Below are 26,421 nucleotides of genomic sequence, written 5' to 3'. Positions count from 1 at the left end.
CTTCCAAGAGATAATGACAATCTGTGCTTATAACTTTGCTTTCTTTTTTAATAGTTTTACCCTATATGTAGGTATCCCTAAACAATATAGTTTTATTTTGTTTGCTTTTGGAGTTTATGAAAATCTCTCCTGTAGTCTTCGCTGATTTTTTTTTTCACTCAACAATATACTTTAAAAATGTATTCATGTTCAGGTGCCTGGCTGACTCAGTTGGTTAAGCACCTGTCTCTTGATTTTGGCTCAGGTCATGATCTCAGGATGGTGGTCTCAGGGTCATAAGATAAAGCCTTGCATCGGGATCCCTACTCAGGGTGCAGAGTCTGATTAAGACTCTCTCTCCTGTCCCTCTGCCCCTCCCCCTCCCCCCCTTGCTCGTGCATGCTTGTGCTCTCTCTCTCTCTCTCTCTCTTTCAATAAATAAATAAATAAATCTCTTTTTTTTAAAGTATTCATGTTGCTGAGTGTAATACTTAGTACATACATCTCTATGTCACTCCTTTATAGTATTTCATTTAATTTTGATCAGTCTATCTCTTACTAGTCGTTTACTAAGGAAGGAAGGAGGGAGGGAGGAAGGGTAGGAGGGAAGTGGGAAGGGAGGGAGGGAGAAGACAGCAGTAAGGACCACCACCTACCTCTAGAGCATTAGTACAGAAATTAAAGATGTAAGGCAAAAATCTCAAAAGACTTCTGAACAAACAATAATCATAATGCAGTACCTTGTCTTCTTTAAAGAGCTTCCCTGGTCCCTTTTCTGTGTCTGTAACTGCTGCCGAGACCTTTGCAATATATTTTTTCAGGGCCAGCCTTGCATCTGAAGGAATAGGACAATAAAATGCACAATAATAAGACAAAGACTAAGAAATATGCTCAACTATTTACAAGGTACTATTATATATCTGGAGTTTATAAAGACTATGTATAGAAGGGGCGCCTGGGTGGCTCAGTCAGGTGTCTGCCTTCAGCTCGGGTTATGATTCCGGGGTCTTGTGATTGAGCCCCACAGTGGGCTCCCTGCTCAGTGAAGAGTCAACTTCTCCCTCCCGCCACCCTTGCCCCCCACTCATGCTCTCTCTTATTTGCTCGCTCTCTCTCAAGCAAATAAATTTAAAAATCTTAAAAAAAACCACTGTGTGTAGAAGATTTGTTAAGGTTGTTTTCACTGAATTTCAAGATAGATGATACTCAACTAGCATAGCACTTTGGGACATTCACCGTGTTCCTAAAATGGTGCTAAAATTTTGAAGATAAATAAATATTGTATGTGATATCTAATCCCAAAGAGACCATATTCCATTAAAATTTCTACTCTAGGGCGCCTGGGTAGCTCAGTCATTAAGCGTCTGCCTTAGGCTCAGGTATGGTCCCAGAGTTCTGGGATCGAGTCCCTCATCAGGCTCCCTGCTCTGCAGGAAGTCTGCTTCTCCCTCTCCCGCTCTCCCTGCTTGTGTTCCTGCTCTCGCTATGTCTCTCTCTGTCAAAAAAATAAATAAAATCTTTAAAAAATTTTCTACTCTAGAGAAACAAAAATTCATTTCCAATAGATGAGCCATCACTTGCTTTATCCCTTGTGATCCTTCAAAATAAATTCAAAAATAGCTTTTCTCTTTTTTTAATATTTATTTAAGTAATCTCTACACATAACATGGGGCTTGAACCCATGACCCCAAGATCAAGAGCTGCATACTCCTCCAACTGAGCCAGCCAGGTGCCCAGCTTTTCTCTTTTAAAAAAAAGTGTTTAAAATAATTCCATTCACTATAGCACCCATAGTAATGTCATCACAAAATCTGCAAGACCTGTTTGAATAAAATTACACTTTGAGAGAAATGAAAGACTCAAATAAATGGAAAGGCTTACCATATTCCTAGATGGAACAACTGAATATTGTAAGTTGTAAATAAGGCCCAGATTAATCTGAAGGTTGAAGTATTAATTTCCTGTGGCTGCTGTAACAAACTTTGATGACTGAAACAACACAAATGTATTCTCTCACAGTTCTAGAATCCAGAAGTTTGAAACAGGTATCAATGGGCTAAAGTCAAGGTGTTGGCAAGGCTGATTCCATCTGAGGGACCCAAGAGGAAAACCCATTTTCTTGCCCTTTTCAACCACTAGTGGTAGCCTTTATCCTTGACTGGTGGCTCTTTCCTCCATCTTCAAAGTACATCAGGTGTCACCTTGATAATCCAGAATAATCTCCTCATCCTTAACTGAAGGATCTACAAAATTCATTTTGCCATATGAAATAACATTCACAGGTTCCAGGAATAAGGACCTAGATATGTTTGGTAGCCATTTTTCAGCTCATCACAGCCTGCCCTAAAATTCACATCTATCCCACATGCAAAATACATGCACCTCATGCCAACATCCAAAAATCTCAGCACATTACAACATCAACCCATGTCCAAATGCTCATCTAAAATATCATCAACTCAAAAGTCTCAAACCTTATCATCTAAATCATCTAAACAAGCTATGGGTGAGACTTTGGTGTGATCCATCATCCTGGAGTAAAATTCCTCTCCATCTGCAGACCTGTGAAACTAGAAATCAAGTTCTCTACTCCCAAAATACAATGGTGGGACAGGCACAGTGTAAGAGTTGTAGACACTGCCATTCAGAAAGGGAGAAAGTAGAAGGAAAACAGGGAGTCACCAGTCCCAAGCAATTCTGGAGTCCCACAGGGCAAATCCTATTAGGTGTCAAGACCTAGGAATAATCCTCTGTGGCAGAAGGCTCCATCCTCTTGGCCTGTGTTTCAGCCTGAATCATTCTTTTTTAGGAAAGGTAGCATGTATTCACAGCTGAATAGCTTCATCAGTCTGTTTCCTGCCTGTAGGGTTTTGGGAGTCCAGCAGCCTTTTTTCTTTTCTTTTCTTTTCTTTTTTTAACATTTTATTTATCTATTTGAGAGAGAGAGCACAAGCGGGGGAGCAGCAGAGGGAGAGGGAGAAGCAGACTCCCCACTGAGCAGGGAGCCCGACATGGGGCTGGATCCCAGGACCCTGAGATCATGACCTGAGCCGAAGGCAGACACTTAACCGACTGAGCCACCCAGGTGCCCCAAGCAGCCTTTCTTCTTTTTGTTTTCTCTGTGTCCCTTTGTTCAAACTGACAATGTTCCTACTGGTATAACATCCTCAAAACACTTGTGAGTCTCCCTGCAAGCCACAGAGCCTCATTCCATAAAGCAAGAGGCTCCTCCATGGGTCCCTCCTGGATAATCTTATTTCTATTTCTGACTTCTGCTAAGATGACTGAGGGGAGCCATGCGTATCACACCCAATCTCTTCAGCACCCACAAAACACTGTCCAGCCACATCCTTGCCTTTTCTCCAGAGCATACTTTCCTAATAGTGAATCTCCTAATTTTAGCACTTTTGCTACCTGGATAGGCTGAGAATTTCCCAAATCATCGAGTCCTGTTTCCCTTTTACATAACAATTTTTTCCTCACTTTATCTTTCCCGCTCACATTTTACTATAAGCAACAAGAAGAAACCAGGTCATGCCTTCAACACTTTGTTTGGAAATCCCTTTAGCTAAATGTCCAAGTTCCGCACTTACAAGTTCTGCTTTTGGTAAAAGGACAGGACACAATTCAGCCAAGCTTTCTGCCATGATTGTCTTTCCTCCATTTTCCAATAACACGCTCCTCATTTCCTTCTGAGCACTCACCAGAAGCATCTCTAACATCTGTGTTTCTAACAACAGTCTGCTCAAGGCAACCTAGGCTTTTTCTATGTTGCACCTCAAAATTCTTCTATCTACTCATTACCCAATTCCAAAGCTGCTTCCACATTTTTAGATATTTTTTACAGCTGCACCTCAATTCCAGGTACCAAAATCTGTATTAGTTTCCTATGGCTGCTATAACAAATTATCATAGACTTGACGGCTTAAGACACTAATGTATTCTTTTACACTTCTAGGTACCAGAAGTCTGAAATTGGTTTCACTGGACTATAGTCAAGCATAGACAGGGCTGACTCCTTCTAGAGGTCTGAGGGGAAAAACCATTCCTTGCCTTTTTCATCTTCTAGCAATTTTCTGTTTTCCTCAGATTGTAGCCCCTCCCAACACCTTCAAAGTGCATCATGCCACTCTCTGCTTCCAGTCACATCACCTTCTCCTCTTCCTGTCAAACATCGATTTCCTTCTTATAAGGACAATTGTGATTATATTTAGGGTCCACCAGGAGAATCCAGGATAATCTCTCAATCTCAAAATCCTTAATCCTTATCGTATCTGCAAAGTCCATTTTGCCCTATAACATTCATGGGTTCCAGTAATTTGGACCTGGATATCTTTGGGGGCTGTTATCCAGCCTATCATGATCAGCATTCACAATCTCATGAAACTCCACATAGGAGTTTTTGAGAGAGTTAAAAAGATCACTTTACAGAGGAAGATGGAAGCAGGATAGGGGTACCCTAGGCTCATCTTGTCCCACAAACAGAAGTAGATAACAATCATCCTAAATACCCCAGAAATGAACCTGAAGACTGACAGAACAAATTCCACAACTAAAGTGAGAGAAGCCACACAGAAGAAGAAGAAGAAAAAGAAGGATGAGGAGGAGGAGTGGGGGGGGAGGAGGGGGAGGAGGAGGAGGCAGAGACTTAGACAAAGTGCCAAGATGGAAGAATTCATCCCACATGAAAGAACAAGATAAGGTCACAGCCAGAGATCTGAGTGAAACAAATATAAGTAACATGCCTGAGGGAGAATTTAAAGCATCATAAGGATACTCACTGGACTTGAGAAAAGAATGGAAAACTTCAGGGAGACCCATAACACAGAAATAATAGAGTTAAAAAGAATCTGTCAGAAGTGAAAAATGTAATAACTGAGATTAGAGACAGGTTTGAGGCAATGAACAGCAGGCTGAAAGAAAAGGAAGAATGAATTATTGATATAGAAGACAATGGAAAATAAGGAAGCTGAACAAAAGAGAGAAGAATTATGGAACATTAGAATAGACTTCACCTTATGGAACTGAGTGACTTCATCAAAAGTAATAACATTTGTATTATAGGAGTCCCAGAAGAAGAAGAGAGAAAAGGGAGCAGAAAATTTATTTGAAAAAATAATAGCAAAAAACTTCCCTAATCTGGAGAAGGAAACAAACATCCAGATCCAGGAGGCACAGAGAACTCCCATCAAAATCAACGAAAGCAGGCCAACACCAAAAATATTGTAACTAAATTTGCAAAATATAGTGATAAAGAAAAAAACTTAAAAGCAGAAAGACAAAAGAAGCCCTTAACTTACAAGGGAAAACCCATAGGGCTAGCTGCAGATTTCTCAACAAAAACATGGCAAGCCAGAAGGGAGTGGTATGACACAGTCAAAGTGCTGAATGGGGAAAATGTGCAGCCAAGAATATTCTATCCAGCAAGGCTATCATTCAGACGAGAAGGAGAGAAAAAGAGTTTCCCAGACACACAAACACTAAACCAGCCCTGCAAGAAATATTAAAAGGGACTCCTTGAGTAGAAAGGAAAGACCAAAAGTGACAGAGATAAGAAAGGAACAGAGAACATCTCCAGAAACAATGACAAAACAAGTAATAAAATGGCACTAAGTACATATCTTTCAATAATTACTCTGAATGTAAATGGACTAAATGTTCCAATAAAAAAACACAGGGTACCAGACTGGATAAAAAAAAAAAACCAAGACTCATCTATATGCTGCTTACATGAAACTCATTTTACACCTACAGATTGAAAGTGAGGGGATAAAGAACCATTTATCATGCTAATGGATGTCAAAAGAACACCTGAGTAGCAATTCTTATACGGGAAAACTAGACTTTAAAATGAAGACTGTAACAAGAGATAAAGAAGGACGCTATAGCATAAAAAAGGGGATAATCCAACTAATAATTATAAATATTTATGCATCCAGGATGGGAGCACCCAAATATATAAAACAATAAAAAACATAAAGGAACTAATTGATAAAACACAATAATAGTAGGGGACTTTAACACCCTACTTATATCAATGCACATATCATCTAAACAGAAAATCTACAAGGAAATAATGGCTTTTTTTTAATTATGTTATGTTAATCACCATATATTACATCATTAGTTTTTGATGTAGTGTTCCATGGTTCATTTTTTGAGTATAACACCCAGTGCTCCATTCAGTACGTGCCCTCTTTAATACCCATCACCAGGCTAACCCATCCTCCCACCCCGCTCCCCTCTAGAACCCTCAGTTTGTTTCTCAGAGTCCACAGTCTCTCATGGTTCATCTCCCCCTTCAATTTCCCCCTCCTTCATTTTTCCCTTCTTGCTATCTTCTTCTTCTTTTTTTTTTAACATATAATGTATTATTTGTTTCAGAGGTACATGTCTGTGATTCAACAGTCTTACACAATTCACAGCGCTCACCATAGCACATACCCTCCCCAATGTCTATCACCCAGCCACCCCATCCCTCCCACCCCCCCACCACTCCAGCAACCCTCAGTTTGTTTCCTGAGATTCAGAATTCCTCATATCAGTGAGGTCATATGATACATGTCTTTCTCTGATTGATGGAAATAATGGCTTTGAATGACACAATGGACCACATGGACTTAATAGACATATTCAGAACATGCCATCCTAAAACAGCAGAATACATATTCTTTTCAAGTGCACATGGGACAGTCTCAAGAATAGATCACATACTAAGTCACAAATCAGGCCTCAACAAGTACAGAAAGATTGAGATCATACCATGCATATTTTCTGACTACAATGTTGAAGTCAACCACACACAAAAAAAATTTGAAAAGCCCACATATACATGGAGCTTAAACAACATGCTACAAAACAATGAACGGGTCAGCCAGGAAATCAAAGAAGAAATAAAAAAAATAGAAACAAATGAAAATGAAAGCAAAATGGTCCAAAACACTTGGGATGCAGCAAAAGTGGTGACAAGAGGGAAGTATATAGCAATACAGGCCTACCTCAGGAAGCAAGAAAAATCTCAAATAAACAACCTAACCTTACACCTAAAGGAGCTAGAGAAAGAACAAGAAAAAAGCCTAAAACCAAAAGAAGGAAGGAAATAATAAAGATTAGAGCAGAAATAAATGATAAAGAAACTTAAAAAAAACACAATAGATCAATGAAATAAATAAAATCATGAACAAGAGAGGAGAAATAACAACGAACACCACAGAAATGCAAACAATCATAAGAGATTATGAAAAACTATATGCCAACAAATTGGACAATCTAGAAGAAATGCATAAATTCCTAGAAACGTATAAACTACCAAAACTGAAACAGGAAGAAAGAGAAAACTTGAACAGACTGATAACCAGCAAAGAAACTGAATCAGTTAAAAATCTCCCAACAAACCAAAGTCCAGGGCCAGATGGCTTCACAGACAAATTCTACCAAATAATTAAAGAGTTAATACCTATTCTTCTCAAACTATTCCAAAAAATAGTTTTGGAATTCATTCTATGAGGCCAGCATTACCCTGATACCAAAACCAAAAAAAGACTCCCCTAAAAACTACAGGCCAATATCCCTGATGAACATGGATACAAAAATTCTCAGTGGCAAAGAGAACCCAAAGGATTAAAAGAATCATTCACCAATCATGGCCTCATAGAATGAATCTGGAAGTTTTCCTTCCTTTTCTGTTTTTTGGAATAGTTTGAGAAGAATAAGTATTAGCTCTTCTTTAAATGTTTGGTAGAATTCGTCTGTGAACAAATCAAGTGGGATTTATTCCTGGGCTGCAAGGGCGGTTCAATATTCGCAAATCAATCAGTGTGATACACCACATTAATAAAAGAAAGGATAAGAACCACATGACCCTTTCAATAGATGCAGAAAAAGCATTTGACAAAGTACAACATCCATTCATGATAAAAACTCTCAACAAAGTAGGGTTAGAGGGAATGTATCTCAGCATAATAATGTCCATATATGAAAACCCACAACTAATATCATTCTCAATGGGAAAAAAACAGAGCTTTTCCTCTATGGTCAGGAACAAGACACGGATGTCTACTCTCAGCACTGGTATTCAACATAGTACTGGAAGTCCTAGCTACAGCAATCAGACAACAAAAAGAAATAAAAGGCATCCAAATTGGCATAGAAGTCAAGCTTTCCCTATTTGCAGATGACATGATACTCTATATAGAAAACCCAAAAGACTCCACCAAAAACCTGTAGAACTGATACACGAATTCTGTAAAGTCACAAGATACAAAAACAACATACAGAAATATGTTGCATTTCTATACACAAATAATGAAGCAGCAGAAAGACAAATTAGGGCATTAATCCCATTTACAATTGTACTAAAAACCATAAGATACTTAGGAATAAACCTAACCAAAGAGGTGAAAGACCAGTACTCTGAAAACTGTAAAACACTGATGAAAGAGATGAAAATGAAACACAAAGAAATGGGAAAGCATTCATGAATTAAAAGAATAAATATTGTTAAAATGTCTATACTACCCAAAGTGATCTACACATTTAATGCAATCCCTATCAAAATACCAACAGCATTTTTCACAGAGCTAGAACAACCAACCCTAAAATTTGTATGGAACCATGAAAGATCCCAAATAGCCAAAGCAACCTTGAAAAGAAAAGCAAAGCTGAAGGCATCACAATTCTGGAGTTCAGGTTATATTACAAAGCTGTAGTGATCAAAACAGTATGGTACTGGCACAAAAATAGACACATAGACCAATGGAACAGAATAGAGAACCCAGAAATGAACCCACAACTATATGGTCAATTAATCTTCAAAAAAGAGCCAATGGAAAAGAGTCTCTTCAACAAATGGTGTTGGGAAAACTGGAGAGCAACATGCAAAAGAATGAAAACTGGACCACTTTCTTACACCCCACACAAAAATAACTTCAAAACGGATAAAAGACCTAAATGTGAGACAGGAAACTACTAAAAAGTCCTAGTGGAGAACACAGGCAGTAACCTCTTTGACATTAGCAATAGCAGCTTCTTTCTCGATATGTCTCTGGAGGCAAGGAAAACAAAAGCAAAAATAAAGGATTGGGACTTCATTGAAATAAAAAGCTTCTGCACAGAGAAGGAAACAAACAACAAAACTAAAACGCAACTTGTGGAATGGGGGAAGATATTTGCAAATGACATCTCTGATAAAGGGTTAGTATCCAAAATATATAAAGAACCTATACAATTCAACACCCAAAAAACAAATAATCCAACTAAAAAACGGGTAAAAGACATGGATAGACATTTTTCTAAAGAAGACATACAGTTGGCCAACAGACACATGAAAAGATGCTCCATATTACTCATCATCAGAGAAATACAAATCAAAACTACAATGAGATTTCACCTCACATCTGTCAGAAGAGGTAAAATAAAAAATACAAGGAACAACAGGTATTGGTGAGGATGTGGAGAAAGGGGAACCCTCTTGCACTGCTGGTGGGAAGGCAAACTGGTGCAGCCGCTGTGGAAAACAGTATGGCGGTTCCTCAAAAGTAAAAAATAGAACCACTCTACAATTCAGCAATTGCAGTATTTACCCAAAGAATACAATAATACCAATTCAAAGGGATACATGGACCCCGATGTTTATAGCAGCATTATCTACAATAGCCAAACTACAGAAACAGCCCAAGTGTCCATCTATACTGATGTGGTATATATATAAAATGGAATATTACTTAAGGTGTATACATAAATTGGAATATTACTTAACCTTAAAAAGGAATGCAATCTTGCCATTTGCAAGGATGTGGATGGAGCTAGAGAGAGTATTATGCTAAGCAAAATAAGTCAATTAGAAAAAGACAAATACCATATGATTTTGCTCCTATGTGGAATTTAAGAAACAAAACAAAGGAGCAAGGGGGGAAAAGAGACAAAGAGGCACACCAAGAAACAGACTCTTAACTACAGAGAGCAAACTGATGGTTACCAGAGGGGAAATGGGTAGGGGGTTGGGTGAAATAGGTGATGGCGATTGAGGAGGGCACTTGTGATGAGCACTGGGTGTTTTGTGGAGTGTTGAATCACTAAATTGTACATCTGAAAATAATATTACACTGTATGGTAACTAACTGGAATTGAAATAGAAACTTTAAAAAACATCACTGTAACACTCAGCTGTGTCATCTGTAGTAACAACAATCTCCTAAGCCTCATTTGTCTATCTGTAAAGTGGACATAATAAAAGAGGTCAAATTCAGACCCACGTCTGGAATAGTTTTTAGGGTTTTTTTGGTTTGTTTATTTGCTGGACTCAACACAGGGCTCGAATGCACAACCCTGAGATTAAGACCCGAGCCAAGATCAAGAGTTGGACACTCAACCAACTGAGCCACCCAGGTGCTCCAGGAATTGTATTAACATACAGGGACCAGTTAACTAGTATTCTTGCTTCCAGCCCTTCACAGATTCAAACCTATTATTCATGCTGCAAGCAAAATTAATTCCCTAAACTGGAATCCAAGGTTTAGATTTTGGCTACACTATTTGGGTAACCTGGAGTCAGTGGTAGTTCCAGAATTCCAATACAGGATGGAGGAATTAGTCAGAAGACGGAACTAAAGAACTTGTCATGAAACTGCATTTGTAAAATAAGCACACTGATTTTACTGAAAGCACATGTTTATTTGGGGTGGCTTCATAGAGAAAGGAGTTTATTGCAAGCATCCTCTTAATGCCACCATACCTGTGTAATGCATTCAGGCCACTATAGCAAAACATCACCGACTGGGTAGATTATAAACAACAAAAATTCATTTCTCACAGTTCTGGAGACTGAGAAGTCCAAGATCAAGGTACCAACATGGTTGTGGTCTGATGAGAGCCCTCCTTCTTCGTAGTTGGCATATTCTCACTATGCCTTCACATGGTGGAAGGGGCTAGGGAGCTCTGTGAGACCTCTTATAAGGACATTAATCTTATTTGTGAGGGTTCCACCCTCATTTTCTAAGCACCTCCCAAAGGCCCTCCTAAAACTATCACACTGGGCATTAGTATTCAACATATGAATTGGGGGTGAGAAGACACAAACACTTAGATCGCAGTAATACCTTAACCTCTCTAGGTTTCATCTATAAAATGGAAGTATTGTAGTACAGTCCTCATATAATTGTAAGGACTAAACAAAATGTAGTATAATGCATGCAAGTATCTTGGCACAGTGCCTGGGACATAGTAAAGCACTCGGTAAGTTTATCATTATGTCACTCTTCTCCTCAAAACTCTCTAAATGACTCCTACTGACTACTGAATAAAACACAGAGCCCTCCAACATCCATCTAGCCACAAACTACCTTTCTAGCTTTATCCCTTCCAACATTCATCCAGAGAGTCTACCCATTATTTACAGAGCAACATCGCCACCTGTCAACATGGCTCACTCTCAGTTCCTCAGCTGTCTGTCTGCTCAGACATTAGCTTATCAGAGAGGCCTTTCCTGCTTGCCCTCTGTAAAGGAACACACACTCGCTCATTCACTTACTGGCAACTTCATAACCCCCTTGCCGGCAACTTCATAACCCCCTTGCCGTTCTACTTTTCTCGAAAGCTCTCTATAGATTTATAGATTTTGACAGATATATTTTCTGGGTCTTCCTACTGGAAAGCAAACTGAGGAACATAAAGATTCTGTTTTGTGCCAAATTGTGCATATATTCTCAGGTCCTAGGACAGTATTTAGCACATAGAGGTACTCAATAAGTATTTATTATATGAATGTTGACAGAGCATTTCTCTATTATGTTTCCTCAACCTAAGATGCCCTCTCTGCATTGCCATCTTCCAAAATTCTACTCGTTCTTCAAAGCTTACTCAAATACTCTTCTGTGAAACTTCTGACTTCTGATTCCCCCAAAAAGAACTCATTGCTCTCTCAACCATTACATGATTATAATTTGAGTTAGCTCTCATTTTAGTCTATCTCATAATTTTTCCTATCTTGTTTTTTGCTACTATCTCTAGACTGTAAGCTCTTTAAAGGCAGGATCTATGTCTCATCTTTTTATCATACTCCATGCCAAATTCCCCACCCCTCACTCATTATTGGACAGTACCACATTGCCACCAAAGGGACATAAGTTAAAAGGGGGAGGAACTCAATATTTGCTTAACTATTTGAAGGGAAGGACATTCCAGAGTGAAAAAAAACAGAAGCAGATGCTAAATTGTGTGCAACGGTATGGCCATAGCAACATTTTAGGTAGATATAAAACTGCCATACTTCAGAAGGCTTGGAGGAGATATAGGTAAATTATTTCTATGAAAATCTGTTAATATGATTACAAAATTTATTAGCAAGCAAAAATTAGTAAAGTCTTCATTTTTCAGAAAAGGGAAAAAGCTCAAAACATTCTGGCAAAAAGCAAGGAAAAATATCCCTAGGAAACCCAGGAGGGGTGCCTGGCTGGCTCAGTTGGTGGAGCATGCAACTCTTACTCTTGGGGTTGTGAGTTCAAGCCCCACAATGGGTGTAGAGATTACTTAAAAATACAATCAGAGAGAGAGAGAAAGAAAGAAAGGAAAGAAAGAAAGAAAAGAAAGAAAGAAAGAAAGAAAGAAAGAAAGAAAGAAAGAAAGAAAGAAAGAAAGAAAGAAAGAAAGAAAGAAAGAAAGAAAGAAAGAAAGAAAGAAAGAAAGAAAGAAAGAAAGAAAGAAAGAAAGAAAGAAAGAAAGAAAGAAAGAAAGAGAAAGAAAGAAAGAAAGAAACCCAGTAATTGGCTAGGTGACACCTTTTAGTTCTAATGTGGTCCTTTATGACATCACTGAATTTATCCTGAATCACTATGACTAATGATGTTATAATGCTCATCAGTGTATATTGTGCTGACAATGCTTTTGAGTGGAGCACCACATTAACTGATCCCAGAGTGATTCTGCTCTGTGACCAATTTTTTGGCTAGATGTTTTTTTCCCCAGTTGAGAAAGATGTCCATTCAAGGACTATCCTAACTTTTTCTCTGTTGTTTATCTGCTTCTTTAAGGAGAGCTTCTGCATTTGTGATGGAACTATCTGGACAAAGGTTGGATGGGAGATTTTTCCAGAAGAAATGCATTATCTGAAAGTTAAGCCTTCTCCATCTCACTGTCTACCTTACCCTCTGGACAAACTATGCTGCAGTTTTGCCAATATGGATATATTTCAGGGTTCTTTACATCTCATTTATATTTTAGTACAAGCTCTCTTTTTAATCCTGTCTGTTTTATCTGTGCATTACCTGTGGATGAAATGGAAAAAACACCAAAAAAAGGTGAATTAGTGATGCAAACAGTAATAGTTATAAATACCATAGACTTTAAAACATAAGATTATCAGCTTCTTTGAGGGAAAGTACCATGTCTTATTCCTCTTTGTAACATGTCCTTGCCCCCACCACTCACCCCCAAACATGTAGTACAGTGTCTTGCACATACTTGGGGCTCAACAATGTATACTGAATTAGAAAGTCCTTAAAATAATCTAGTTCATCCTCTCTCTTTCAAGTTACAAAATAGATCAGGAAAGTAGTGAGCTACAATGAGTAGAATGGGTAGGAGATGAAGTTATCTGTCTGGGCCCATAGGTAAGTCATTCAATCTTTCTCAGCTGTCTCATCCATAAATGAAGTATCTGGACAAGGGATCTGTAAAGTCCCTTCCAGATCTACCTAAGAAAGCTAAGAAAAATAAGTATTTATTTTTTTCTTTTTTAAACAGACTATAAACTAATTTCTAAGGTTAGGATAATTTTCTGGGAAATGGTGCTCTTAAACTAATTTCCCACTTTGCCAATGGCACCGTATTTTGAGGCAATCTTAAAAGCTCATTGACCTTCACAACAATGAGATATTTATAAAATTACTAGGATTTGACTGCATTATACATGGAGGCTGCTTAGTAAAGGAAAACATTTTACTAATATTCAAGTAATTTCTTTCAGCAGAATGCTCTAACCATAAAAAGCACATATTAAATGCTTGCTGATGGTGATAATGATCACTATAATCTTATAATCATATACAAAAGAGCATTTCTTCTGCACTTACACCTTTTATAGCAACCTTTCTTTTGTATAGATACATAATGGGTAGTGTTTAGAGTTTAAGTGTACATATCCAGAAAACAAATGTAATCTGAACTACAGTAAGAAAAAAATCTATAATATCATCTGCCTCTCTTCTTTTAGCTGAAAAAACCAGCCTCCTCAAATACATTTGGTAATGACCTAGAAAATCAGTCCATCTATGACATTGACCAAATACTCTGCCGGCTGGTGGCCACAACATCAGTGATGACCAAGTATCTGAATGAGATGTCCCATCATGCTCCAGCGAAGAAAGTCAAGCACCGAAAACTAAAGAGGAAGAGGAGTGAAGAAGGAGCCAGAGGAACTAGACCTATCCATATGCAACTGTAGCTCAATCCAATATGGAGATTACACAAGAAATCTGTTGAGACAACTCATGCAAGGATAAAAATGGTTCTTTGAGAGCCCTTGTAATTTTTTTTTGTCACATACTTAACTGAATCTTTCCAAAGAAGTATGGGTTGAAAAATTACTTCTATTCAACTAAAAAGGCATCCATACTTACTAGAGTACCAAGAAAAAGATTGTATACAATCACTTCTTCATGTTTAAGTGTTTTTTTTCTTTTTAGTGTGTTAGATTACTAATCATTAATCAATACGTAGAATAGAATCTTGATTTAGTGTTTCAATAAATCTCTGATTTAAATAATATTTGTGGGGTGCCTGCGTGTCTCAGTTGGTTAAGCATCTGACTCTTAATCTCAGCTCAGGTCTTGATCTCAGGGTCATGAGTTCAAGCCCCATGTTCATTCCACCCTGGGTATTGAGACTACTTTAAATTAATTAATTAATTAATAATAAATAAATAAATAAAATTAATTTGTGGTTTTTCTTACTTTCCTGAGTAGATTTTTTGGCCACACAGAAACTTTTAATTTCCCATCTCAGATGGCTAAAATAGTATGGAAATATTAAGAAATAGAATAATTTTTTAAAGTATATATTTTTCCATTTTCATTATGACAAATGATTAAGCATCAACATTTCTAAAATTTCAGGCTTTGATTGATAAGATACCTCAGTTTTTAGAAAGTATTCCAGACTTTTGTTGATCAGCCACCTCAATTTTTATAAGTATGGTTACCATATTTTCCAAACAAATTGGGAGCCCTATCTGAGACTAGGACAGAAGATTTGATTTAAAACATACAGAAAAACATGCCAGTTCTGTAATACACCTCGCATCAATATAAGGGAGAAAAAAAACTTTTATAAAACAATTCTTAAAAAAAAAAAAAAATTTCTTGAAACAATGAGTAAGACTCTATAGTCTTTACAAGTAATAGAATAGTGCCTGCTCGGGTTATTGTGGATTATTAAAAGTTTATGAGCCCAGTTTCCAGACTCCTCCTTACTTCCATTCTCCCTTAGCACAACCCTACACTTACATCTCCAAAAATGTCTCTTCCATCCTTTCAGAGTTCTGACCTGTCAACCAGTTCCCTCTAAGAGAACACTGATACAAATTTCTTTTAATGAAAAGTCTCCAAACCTCGAAAATCCAAAGCAATTGCTCTCTAAGAGTGGAATTTTCTACTGTATGGAGGAGAATCTTTTTGGGTGGGTTTTAGAGTAGACAGGCTTTAACAGGATGCCTAGAGGCCAGCAAAGGGGGAGTTATGGCCAACTATTGGGAAAGTTAGAGAACCTGTCCTGACAGCACTCCAAAACAAGCCACGAGAAGCTGGATCAAACCAGACAGGCCCAAGGCAAAGAAGGCTGGAAACGGTGATGACATAAGGGAAAAAATGTACAAAACTTTGCTCCCAAGAAATCCCCTCCCCAAGTAATGAATATTCCACCCCCTAGTTAACAACTGTCAATAAAAGATGAGACTCCAAACCAGGGCATTCAGCTCTCTCTCAAGCTCACCTACTCTCTCATCTTGAGGGCATATTCTTACTTTAATAAACTCTCCTACTTGCACCACTCAATCTTTGTGTCTGGTCTGCGCATGAATTCTTTCTAGTGAGGAGACCAAGAGCCTTCAATGACATCCTGGGGATGGGCTGGGCAGAGGCTTCTGGGTCCAGGGGGGTCTCCCCAGTCCAGCTGGCAACATAGGGAGTCCTCAACCCCTTAAACTTCTCCAGGTGACTCCTACTCTAATCACCAGAACAAGAAATAGTAGTGGTTTAAACTCTCATTTAGCCTGAATTAAACAAACATTAAATGTTTTGTTGAATAGTTTGTGTTTCTGACATTCCACAGCTACATTACCATGAAGTTCCAATCCTTAAAATTCCATCGTTGATCTGAAAACAGAATACTAGTTTATATAGTACTGTAGTCTTCTTTTATCTCAATTATTAGGAAATGTTAGGTATAATTCCCCCAAGAATGTTAAGGACCCAAACTAAACAGATGGATATTAGGAGGAAGAAAACGACTGGAACTTCACACCCATAAGTCCCAAACTGTCTTTTCAGAAAAGTTATATTTAAATTTGTCCCTGGTTTGTGTTTTAAGTACCATGGGTCATTCTTCAAAAATGGATTTTAAATTATACAATGTGAATTTCAGCTACAATAACTTCATGGGAGATCGCTTAAATTCTTTGCTATTTGTTTTCTTTTTACTTACAGATCTCACCATGAAATTGAAGCTATTCTTAGAAATATTGCCCCTAGAAAACATTTAGTACAAGTGGATAATTATCTGCAAAATAATCCACAAACTATAACTCATCTTTTTCTTTCCAAATGTGCTACTTTCCCTCAATTTCCTTATTTCTATTCTCCCAGTCCTCCTCTCATGTTGCTGATAAGCAAGCTCCTTATTGCTACCGGATGACTCTTCCTAAATACCACTTCCATCCTCTTCCTTTGCTACATAAAACTTTCAGTGGCTCCCAGTTGCAACAGAAATGAAATGAAAACACCTTAACCTGGCATTTCAGGGTATTATCTGGCTGTAGTAACAGCAGTAGCATTTTTCAAGTGCTCATCACACACCAGGCCTTGTGGGAAGTGCTTTATATCATCTCACTTCATTCCTCACAACAACTGCCAAGAGGCAGGATCTATTATTGGTTCCCTTTTCTGGAAAATAAAACTAAGGTATAAAGAATTTAAGTACCTTGTCCAAGGTCACATAGGTTTCAAACGGAGACACCAGTATATAAACTCCAGCAATTCGATTCAAAAGCCTATGTACTTTCTCTTTTATGATTCCACCTGTGCTGTAGCGCACCTTTGCAAATTACAACTTGCTATTCTAGTAAGGCAATTTCGTCACTGTCCCTCAATACGCCACTTTCAGCCTCAGCCCTCAGGCTGTGCTTACACCCTGTCTCCTTCTAATGTATTAAAATCCCACCCATTCTCCAAGGCCCAGTTCAACTCCAACATGCTCCAACTTCACGTTCCCTGACCACCCCATAGCATGGACCACCGCCTCTGCTGACTTTAACCCTTATTCATAGGCTTTCTGATGTTATTTATGTCTATAGCTTATCATCCCCCACCTAACAAATGTCCAGAGGGCAGGAACAACCAGTTGTACTGGCAACAATGCTATACTCATAGTGGGCATTTAATAAATGCTTGCTGAAAAGCACAAATGCAAGAGTACTATGCAAAATGAATGCCGTGAACTTCACAAGTACTAGTTTTTTAACCAATGTGTGTACACATACATAATTACACAGGTATTATCTCCCTGGAATCTCTAAGCTATGTTCTACAGGGCTGTGGAAATGAATGAAGCAAAATATCACTAAAACTCAAAATAGCACATAGCTTTTTGACCTTTGATTGTAGCATTAACATACATGCAGAAAAGTGCAAAAATTATAAATGTACAGCTCAAAAAATTTTCACAAATGAACACACCATGTAACGAGCAACCAGATCAAGGAAAAAAAAGTTACACCCTAGAAATTCCCCTCATGCCAGAAAGGTAACTGCTATTCTGACTTCTAACACTATAGATTAATTTTGCCTGGAAAATCATTTTAAATTATTATAACTGTATCTACCTGGGAAAGCAAATATATGACTCAAATACATCATTAAAAAAAAAAGAAAAGAAATGGTCCACTCTGCCTAAGTCTCTCAGAAAATGGCCCTGAACACATCTCATACATATGTTCTTATGGGAAATTATTGGTGAAATTGTTAGAAATTAGTCAATCAACTAACTTCCAATACGTGGAGTTTCTATTAAGTACAATGTTTGAGATCAATAGCAAAATAGGGAAAAAAAAAAAGGAGATTTCACACACCACCACCAGCTGTGATTACATGCACAAATAAAACTTGACAAAAGGTGAAAATGCTAATCATCTCTTGCTTTGTTATGGTATAACCTATAACTCATAGGGGAAAAAAATCCATCACTCAGTCCTTTTCTACTGTCATCAGTTAGATCCCAAGACCCGACCTTTACTACCCACCTGCTTGAGCTCACCAACCTCTGTCCCATATTTTTTTTTCCTTAAGCACTTCTTCCCTGCTTATCTCTTAATTCAGGCAAATGGAAACCGAAACCATCCCTTACACAATAGCAACTGCCCTGAGGCCTCCAGCCAGCCCAGACTACCCAGACCAGTTTGAGCACAGATGGGCCATGGGGTGACCTCTAGAATAACCCACAACTATCTTTATCTCACTCTAATAATGAAATCTCCACCCAAGGAGGACACAAGCCTCATTTACATTATATACAATGTATGTATAGGCATGTTTTCTTAAGGCACTTGTGGAGCCTTATGCTCGCCTGTACAATGACAAGGATCACCTTTTTAAATATCCTAACCCTAGGGGCGCCTGAGTGGCTCAGTCATGAAGCATCTGCCTTCGGCTCAGGTCATGATCCCAGGGTCGTGGGATCAAACCCCACATCGGGCTCCCTGCTGGGCGGGAAGCCTGGTTCTCCCTCTCCCACTCCCCCTGCTTGTGTTCCTTCTCTCGCTATGTCTCCCTCTGTCAAATAAATAAATAAAATCTTAAAAAACAAATAAATATACAAATAAATGAATAAAATCTTAACCCTAAATAAAAGGAACCCATGCACCCTTGCTTGGGGAGTCACAGCTTTGGAAGTTACCATCCGTGATCTCCTTATTTGCTGCCAATAAAGTTTCCTTTGTGAGACAATTCACCTGGGGTAGTTTCTGTGACTTACCAAGGAGTGAACTCTCGTTAATTTGGTTACACTACTACCCTGTAGGCCTCCTTACCTGCCCAGTCCAGGAATTCAACACACTCAGTCTGGGAATACCGAGCAGCAACATCTCGAGCTCTTTCTTCCCGGAAGTTCAACGCTTCTATATCAACGTCCAACTCCACCAGTGCTTTCAAAGTTTCCAAACGACCCCAGGCTGCGGCACAGTGTAAGAGTGTGTAACCTAACCAAGAGAATGAAGATGGTCTGGTCAGATAGACTACATTGTTTCAGGCTGTTTTATTGAACAGAAGATCATAATGATCAAGTCTTGAACAATTACTGTGAGGTAGCACTATTCTAAGTACTTTATATATAGTACACTCATTTAGTTCATAAAAACCCTATGAGGTCAGAATTATTATAATCCCCAGATAAGTAAACTGAGGTCCAGAGAAGACAGAAACTGAGGTCCAGAAACTGGCCCAAGGAACATAGCCAGTAAATGATGGATGCAAGATACCAACACAGGTAGCCTGAAGTCTGAGCTCTTCAACATCTGCTAAGGAAGACAGCAACCTCCCTAGAAGTAATCTATTTTGGAACGCAATTAGACCCACGACTCTAGTCTAAGGGATTTTCAGCAAACTCTAATTACACTAGCATTATTGTTAATGCAATCATAGGAATTATGACAACTGTGTATGCCTTTGGTTTGGAAATTAATCATTTGAATTAAAACTGAAATCATGACCCACCAAATTAGAAAGTTGTTTTTTAGATTTGCTGAGGCAACTACTATGAGAGTAAAAAACAAGAGAGGCATCATTAAAATTTTTTTACACTAATCAAGTCAAAAGTTCCTTGTTTTAACTTACCCACAGGATGTATTTGTGACTCATTTAACTGGCCAAAGAGGCTTGTACTGCTATTACAAGAAGAATTGAGCAAAAGAATGAATAGATGTGTTGACTCTACCATGTATCAGGCACTTTATGTACTATAATTCGATTCAACCCCTTCAAGAACCTTATGAGGTCAGTATTGTTAACCCCATTAAAAGATACAAAGGACAGTGAAGGTCAGAGAGGCTAGACCTTGCCCAAGGCTACACTGGGAGCAAGTGGCCAAAGCAAGATTCAAACCCAGGTCTGTTGCCAAATAAAGGATTTCTAAGGAGTAGGAAACAGCACCTAAATGCTTGTCACTGAGTAGAGTAGGGAAAAAGAGAAAAGTGATTCCTCTACTTCCTTCCAGAAACCTCTCCCTGGCTCCCTACTTGCCACATTCCCACAATCCCACGTCTGTTTTACATCAAGTTGTAAACTACCTTTGTCTTGAGGATATCATAACCTGAAGAGTTAGTAAGGGAATCAAAAGGAACATCAAGTGATCTACTCCAGGATCTGCCAAAATTGGAATTACCGCTCCTTCATGGCCCAACTTCTTTTTTTCTTAATATCACAACAAATGAGAAATTTCAAAAATGAAAAGATAGAGACTAGCCCAAGAATTTCATTGTGCCTTTATCCTCTACAAAAAAAAAAGAGAGAAATACCCTGATACCACCCTCGTTGTTCTTGCCTTCTGCCTGAAGATGGAAGTCATCAATCAGCCAAAAGGTCCAGGGCCCCTGATTTGCTGCGGAGGGAGACACTGTCTACAGACAAGATGCTGCTCACATGAGCCAGAGGCCATTCCAAATGAGATGTTCTGGCTCCTTACATTGCTTTTCTCAAGGCTGAAGTTACATGCCACTGGTAACATCTAATTTTTTTTTCCTATTTAATATACATAGCTTAAAAACAAGAAAACAAGATTTCTAAACAGAGGCTTTTAACAAAAAAATTACATGTTTTTAAAACAACTTTACATATTTTTCCCCTTGTTGGGATGGTCTGTTTTCTAGAAAGAAACACACAGATCCTTGTAATACATTAACCCCATTGCCTTCCCAGAAGAAGAAAAACAAATAAGATGATTTCAAAAGCATCCAGAAGAGAAAGAGATTTTCCTAAAGTCCTCCCACAATGTTAGCAATGAGCATTGGAACCCAGGAGAGGGATACAGAGGGCCACACGTTAGAAATCCCAGTAGGAAGAAAGGTACCCTAAATGGAACTGGGAAGGACTGGGGTTAATTCTGAGAGAAAAAATACTCTCTTTGTGGAGGACTTACTGGTTACTAAATACAGAGCGAGTCAACTAAGCAGGTAATTCCTAGGAGGCAAAAGATCAGACAGGAAAAGGAATCTTTTCCTCTATGTAGGCAATGTTCTATGTGCTTCACAGCTATGAACTCACTACCATCCTATGAAGTAGGCACTAGCTTGTTCTCATTTATAGATAAGAACACAAAAGCACAGTGAAGGTAAGTACTTTTCTCAAGGTTGCTATACGTTAATAAAGGTATATGGTGAGGTCAAAGTCCAAAAACAGGGATGATGAGTCAAAAACAAATAATAGGCCATGGAGCAAAATACTCACCTATCTAGAATATTTCTCACAACCCACCTACCATGCCAGTACCAGATTCTTTGAATTCCCTAATCATGTTCCATGCCTCTGCAACTTTGCATATGCTGGGGGTTTTTCTACCTGAAATAATCACAGTAATGGAATAAAATAATTCCAGTATAAATTTAATGTTTACTTAGTATTAATACTAGTATTTTATAAAATGGAGTACAGAATTCACTTTTTTAATTAGTGAAACTATTTAATACATTTTAATGTTAATACATTATGAAAATGTATAAACATAAGATATCAAAAAAGCATTAAGTATGAAATAGAAATGTTAAGTATATATTTTCATTCTACTAGCAATATAAATTGTCAGATAAAACGAACAAAAATTAGGACTCCTCGGTGGCTCAGTTGGTTAAGCATCTGCCTTCAGCTTGGGTCATGATCCCAGGGTCCTGGGATCCAGTCCCGCATCGGGTTCCTTGCTCAGTGGGGAGCCTGCTTCTCCCTCTGTCGGCCACTCCCCCTGCTTGTGCTCTCTCTCTCTGACAAATAAATTAAAATCTTTTTTAAAAAGCTAACAAAAATTAAGGATAAAAAAACAAACACTATAAAAATAAAGAAATGTAATTAGTCATGAAAATTTCAAATGAAACATTTGATTTTTCTAAGTGTGTCAATGGTATCACCAAGATATTTTTGTACAAATTTTTTTAGCTACTGAAGTTTTTCTCACTCAACATTAGTTAGAAGTGGTTATAAACTAACATCAAGTATTTTCTTTCTTTTTTTTAAGATTTTATTTATCTATTTGAGAGAGAGAGCATGAGAGCAGGGTGAGGGACAGAGGAAGAAGCAGACTCCCCACTGAGTGGGGAGTCTGAGGCGGAGCTGGATCCCTGGATTCCAAGATCATGACCTGAGCCGAAGTCAGGCACTTAACAGACTGAGCCACCCAGACATCCCAACACCAAGTATTTTCCTTCAAATTATCTCACTTCTAATTTGAAAAGAGGGAGATCTCTGAACAGTTTTTTGCTTTTTTGCAAACACTGAAATCTTTTTATTAAAAGTAAGCTGTAGGGGCACCTGGGTGGCAGAGTTGGTTAAGCGTCCAACACTTGATTTGGCTCAGATCTTGGAGTTGTGAGATCAAGCCCCACATCATGGAGCTTGCTTAAGATTCTCTCTCTCCCTCTGCCCCCCCCTCGCTCTTTCTCTCTCTCTAAATTAAAAAAAAAAAAAGAGTAAGCTGTAATTTTTTTCCACAGAGAAAACTTTGCTGGTTCATATTTGTCTTTTTTAGTCTTTTCTTATACAGAGATTCCATTTCAGTTTTCTGATCAATTTCAAAACCATGAGATTCACATTTTACTTAGTTGGGAAGTTTTTGGACTCGAATTATTCTTATAACAGAAATTTTGCAAAACCACAATGTAGACCATCTAAATTTGTAGACCAGTTTGACTTTTTGTATACATAGAGCAATTAAATCATTACTATTTTTCTCAATCCATAAGTGACTCAGATTTCATTTTTGAAAAACAAATAAAACTATTAGACCTACAAAAAGACCAGTATTTCAGTTACCTAAAATAGTGAGCAAGTATACCAGAATATGAGCAATATTGTGACACTAAAATCGGACACTGCGATTACTATACTGTCTGCCATGCCCTATCCCTCAACTCTCATCTGTCTGAACTCTTGGTCATTCTTCAGGATTCAATAGAAATATTGCCTCCTCTATAAAACCTTCCCTGACCATGTCCAATACTTCCAGGTAAAGTTGACTTATCTCCCCTCTAAGCTATTTCATACTTTATTCCATGATATAGTGATTATTTACATAGCTGTTTTCTGCTAAACTGTAAACTTGTCCAAGGCCGAATTCATTCAGCTTTCTATTCCCAGTTCCCAGCACAAGGTCTGGCTATTCCACCACCCTTAATAAATGTTTGCTGATTGCATGGGGAGACAAATTTTAAAATGGTAATTAGTTCTGGTCACACTTGTTTGAGTATGGTCAGGTTTAGTGACCAGAGCCCTGCCAGAACCAGAGGAGGTTCCATCATCAATAAACTGCCAACTGCAGAGACCTATCCTTGGCTCAAGAAGAAAACAAGGCACTTCCCAATAGACCAGAAGTCAAGAGAACAGAGAGCTGAGACTATCAGAACTGTTTCATTCTCCTCCTTTTGGATTAAGTGTCCAATTCTCCAGTATTTAATAAGAAAGGAAATCGTGAAAGCAAACATGATTCATCAATCACCTTGAAAACCATTTTCTTTCCTTTCCACTTCTGAGTATCATCCACAAATAAATGGCATACATCTTCTTACTTTATAGAGACATCTATACTGCAGTCCTTCAACTAAAAGTCTTTTAATTTGAGGCCAATGACTTCTTATGCTCCAATACATCATCAATGTTCACATATGCACACACAATGAATATTATTCAGCCTTTTAAAAAAGAAGGAAATCCTAAAAAAAAAAAAAAGAAGGAAATCCTGCCATTGCAACAACTTGGATGAACCTGAAGGACACTATGTTAAGTGAAGTAAGACAGAGAAACCCAAATACTGCACAGTATCACATATATGTGGAATCTAAAAACAAAAAGAAAAAAAGAAAAAAAAAAAGTTGATCTCATAGAAATAGAGTAGAACAGTGCTTGCCAGGGACTGAGAGGTGGAGAAAATAGGAAGAGGCTGGTCAAAGGGTACAAACTTTCAGTTATAAGATGAATAAGGCCTGAATAATAAAGTCCATATATGAAAAACCCACAACTAATATCATTCTCAATGGGAAAAAAACAGAGCTTTTCCTCTATGGTCAGGAACAAGACAGGGATGTTTATTTTCACCACTGTTATTCAACATATTACTGGAAATCCTAGCCACAGCAATCAGACAACAAAAAGAAATGGAAGGCATCCAAATTGGCACAAAAGAAGCCAAACTTTCACTATTTGCAGATGACATGATACTCTATATAGAAAACCCAAAAGACTCCACCAAAAAAATTGCTAGAACTGATACACAAATTCCATAAAGTCACAGGACACAAAAACAACATACAGAAATTTGTAGCATATCTATACACCAATAATGAAACAGCAGAAAAAGAAATGAAGGAATCAATCCCATTTGCAATTGTACCAAAAACTGTAAAATACCTAGGAATAAACCTAACCAAAGAGGTGAAAGACCAGTACTCTGAAAACTATAAAACACTGATGAAAGAGATGAAAATAAAACACAAAGAAATGGGAAAACATTCCATGCTCATGGATTAGAAGAACAAATAGTGTTAAAATGTCTATATTACCCAAAGTGATCTACACATTTAATGCAATCCCTATCAAAATACCAATAGCATTTTTCACAGAGCTAGAACAACCAACCCTAAAATTTGTATGGAACCATGAAAGACCCCAAATAGCCAAAGCAACCTTGAAAAAGAAAAGCAAAGCTGGAGGCATCACAATTCTGGAGTTCAGGTTATATTACAAAGCTGTAGTGATCAAAACAGTATGGTACTGGCACAAAAATAGACACATAGACCAATGGAACCCATACTATATGGTCAATTACTTTTTTGACAGCACAGGAATGAATATTCAAGGAGAAAAGACAGTCTTTTCAACAAATGGTTCTAGGAAAACTGGACAGCAACATGCAAAAGAATGAAAACTGGACCACTTTCTTACACTATACACAGATATTAAAATTATCAATCTAACAAGTGAGTAGTGATAGTGTTAGTGATAGCTCATTGTTTAAATTTGCATTTTTAATAGTGAAGTTGACATTTTATATACTTATTGGCCATGAGCATTTCTTTTCCATGAATTAACTGCTTGTCCCTATCATTTTTCTATTTTTCTATTGGGTTCAATTATTCTTATTGATTAGTAGATGGTCTTAAGCAGATATATCCTTTGTGGGTTGAAAAGATATTACAAGCATCCTCTTGTAGTCTGTGTGTTACCTTGTCACTTTGTTTATAGTATCTTTTGTATATAATTTTAAATTTATATATATACAAAACATATATATCTTTTCTTTTAATGGTTTTGTTATTACTTCTTGTTTTAAGATATTGAGTGACATCTCAAGAATATAACAATCCTCCTCTATCTTTCACAAAGTTTGAAGCTTTTTCTTTTCACATTCATATCTTGCATAAACCTGTAATTGATTTTTGTGCATGGTACATTATAGGTATCTAATTTAACTTTTTTTCCAGATTAATAATCACTGTTCTCCACATATTAAATATTTCATCATTTCCCCACTGAAATTTAGGGTCAGCTTCTCAGTTTATATTTTTAAAAAAACCTAATGTGATATAACGAGATTGATAAATTAATTTGGATTTAAATTGCCATCTTTATGATATTTAATCTCACTGTGTAAAACATGTACACAATTTGGGTCTTCTTTGATGTAACTCAATAAGGTTTTAAACTTTTTGCCATAAATGTCTTGCAATTCTTTTGTCAGATTTAGTCCTAATTTCTGTATGGTTTTGCTGTGAATAAGATTTGTATTTTTATTACCTTCCCTGATTGTTGATGGTATATAGAAAGCTACTTACCTGGGGTAGTGATCTTATGTCCATATTCTTGCTAAATTAAATTCTATTAGTACTAATAGTAGATTCCCTTGGACTTAAATCTATATCCCTATGAACAATGAGAGTTTTATTTCTTCCACTCAAATTCTTAAACCCAGCAGTTTGCTGGTAAATGT

General features: G+C 37.6%; 2 protein-coding genes across 2 annotated transcripts in view; one reads left to right on the top strand and one right to left on the bottom strand.

Annotated features, from left to right (window-relative positions):
- ANKRD45 (ankyrin repeat domain 45) overlaps positions 1-26,421 on the bottom strand; it is a 49,780-nt gene that overhangs the window by 5,860 nt on the left and 17,499 nt on the right. The window contains exons 3-4 of the mRNA XM_028122940.2: positions 19,271-19,438; positions 720-814 (exon numbers count right to left, since the gene is read on the bottom strand). Of these exons, the coding sequence (XP_027978741.2) occupies positions 720-814; positions 19,271-19,438 (263 nt within the window). The remainder of the gene's footprint in view (positions 1-719; positions 815-19,270; positions 19,439-26,421) is intronic.
- Positions 12,949-14,416, top strand: TEX50 (testis expressed 50). The gene is given in 3 exon segments (XM_028123002.1): positions 12,949-12,964; positions 12,967-13,271; positions 14,186-14,416. Coding segments are annotated over 3 exon segments (552 nt in total).

This window comes from Eumetopias jubatus, unplaced genomic scaffold (assembly GCF_037043125.1).
Source record: "Eumetopias jubatus isolate StellerSeaLion01/CBP00866 unplaced genomic scaffold, mEumJub1_p1.0 scaffold_12, whole genome shotgun sequence".
In the NCBI taxonomy this organism is placed as follows: Eukaryota; Metazoa; Chordata; class Mammalia; order Carnivora; family Otariidae; genus Eumetopias; species Eumetopias jubatus.
This window is presented reverse-complemented; position numbering and strand designations above follow the sequence as displayed.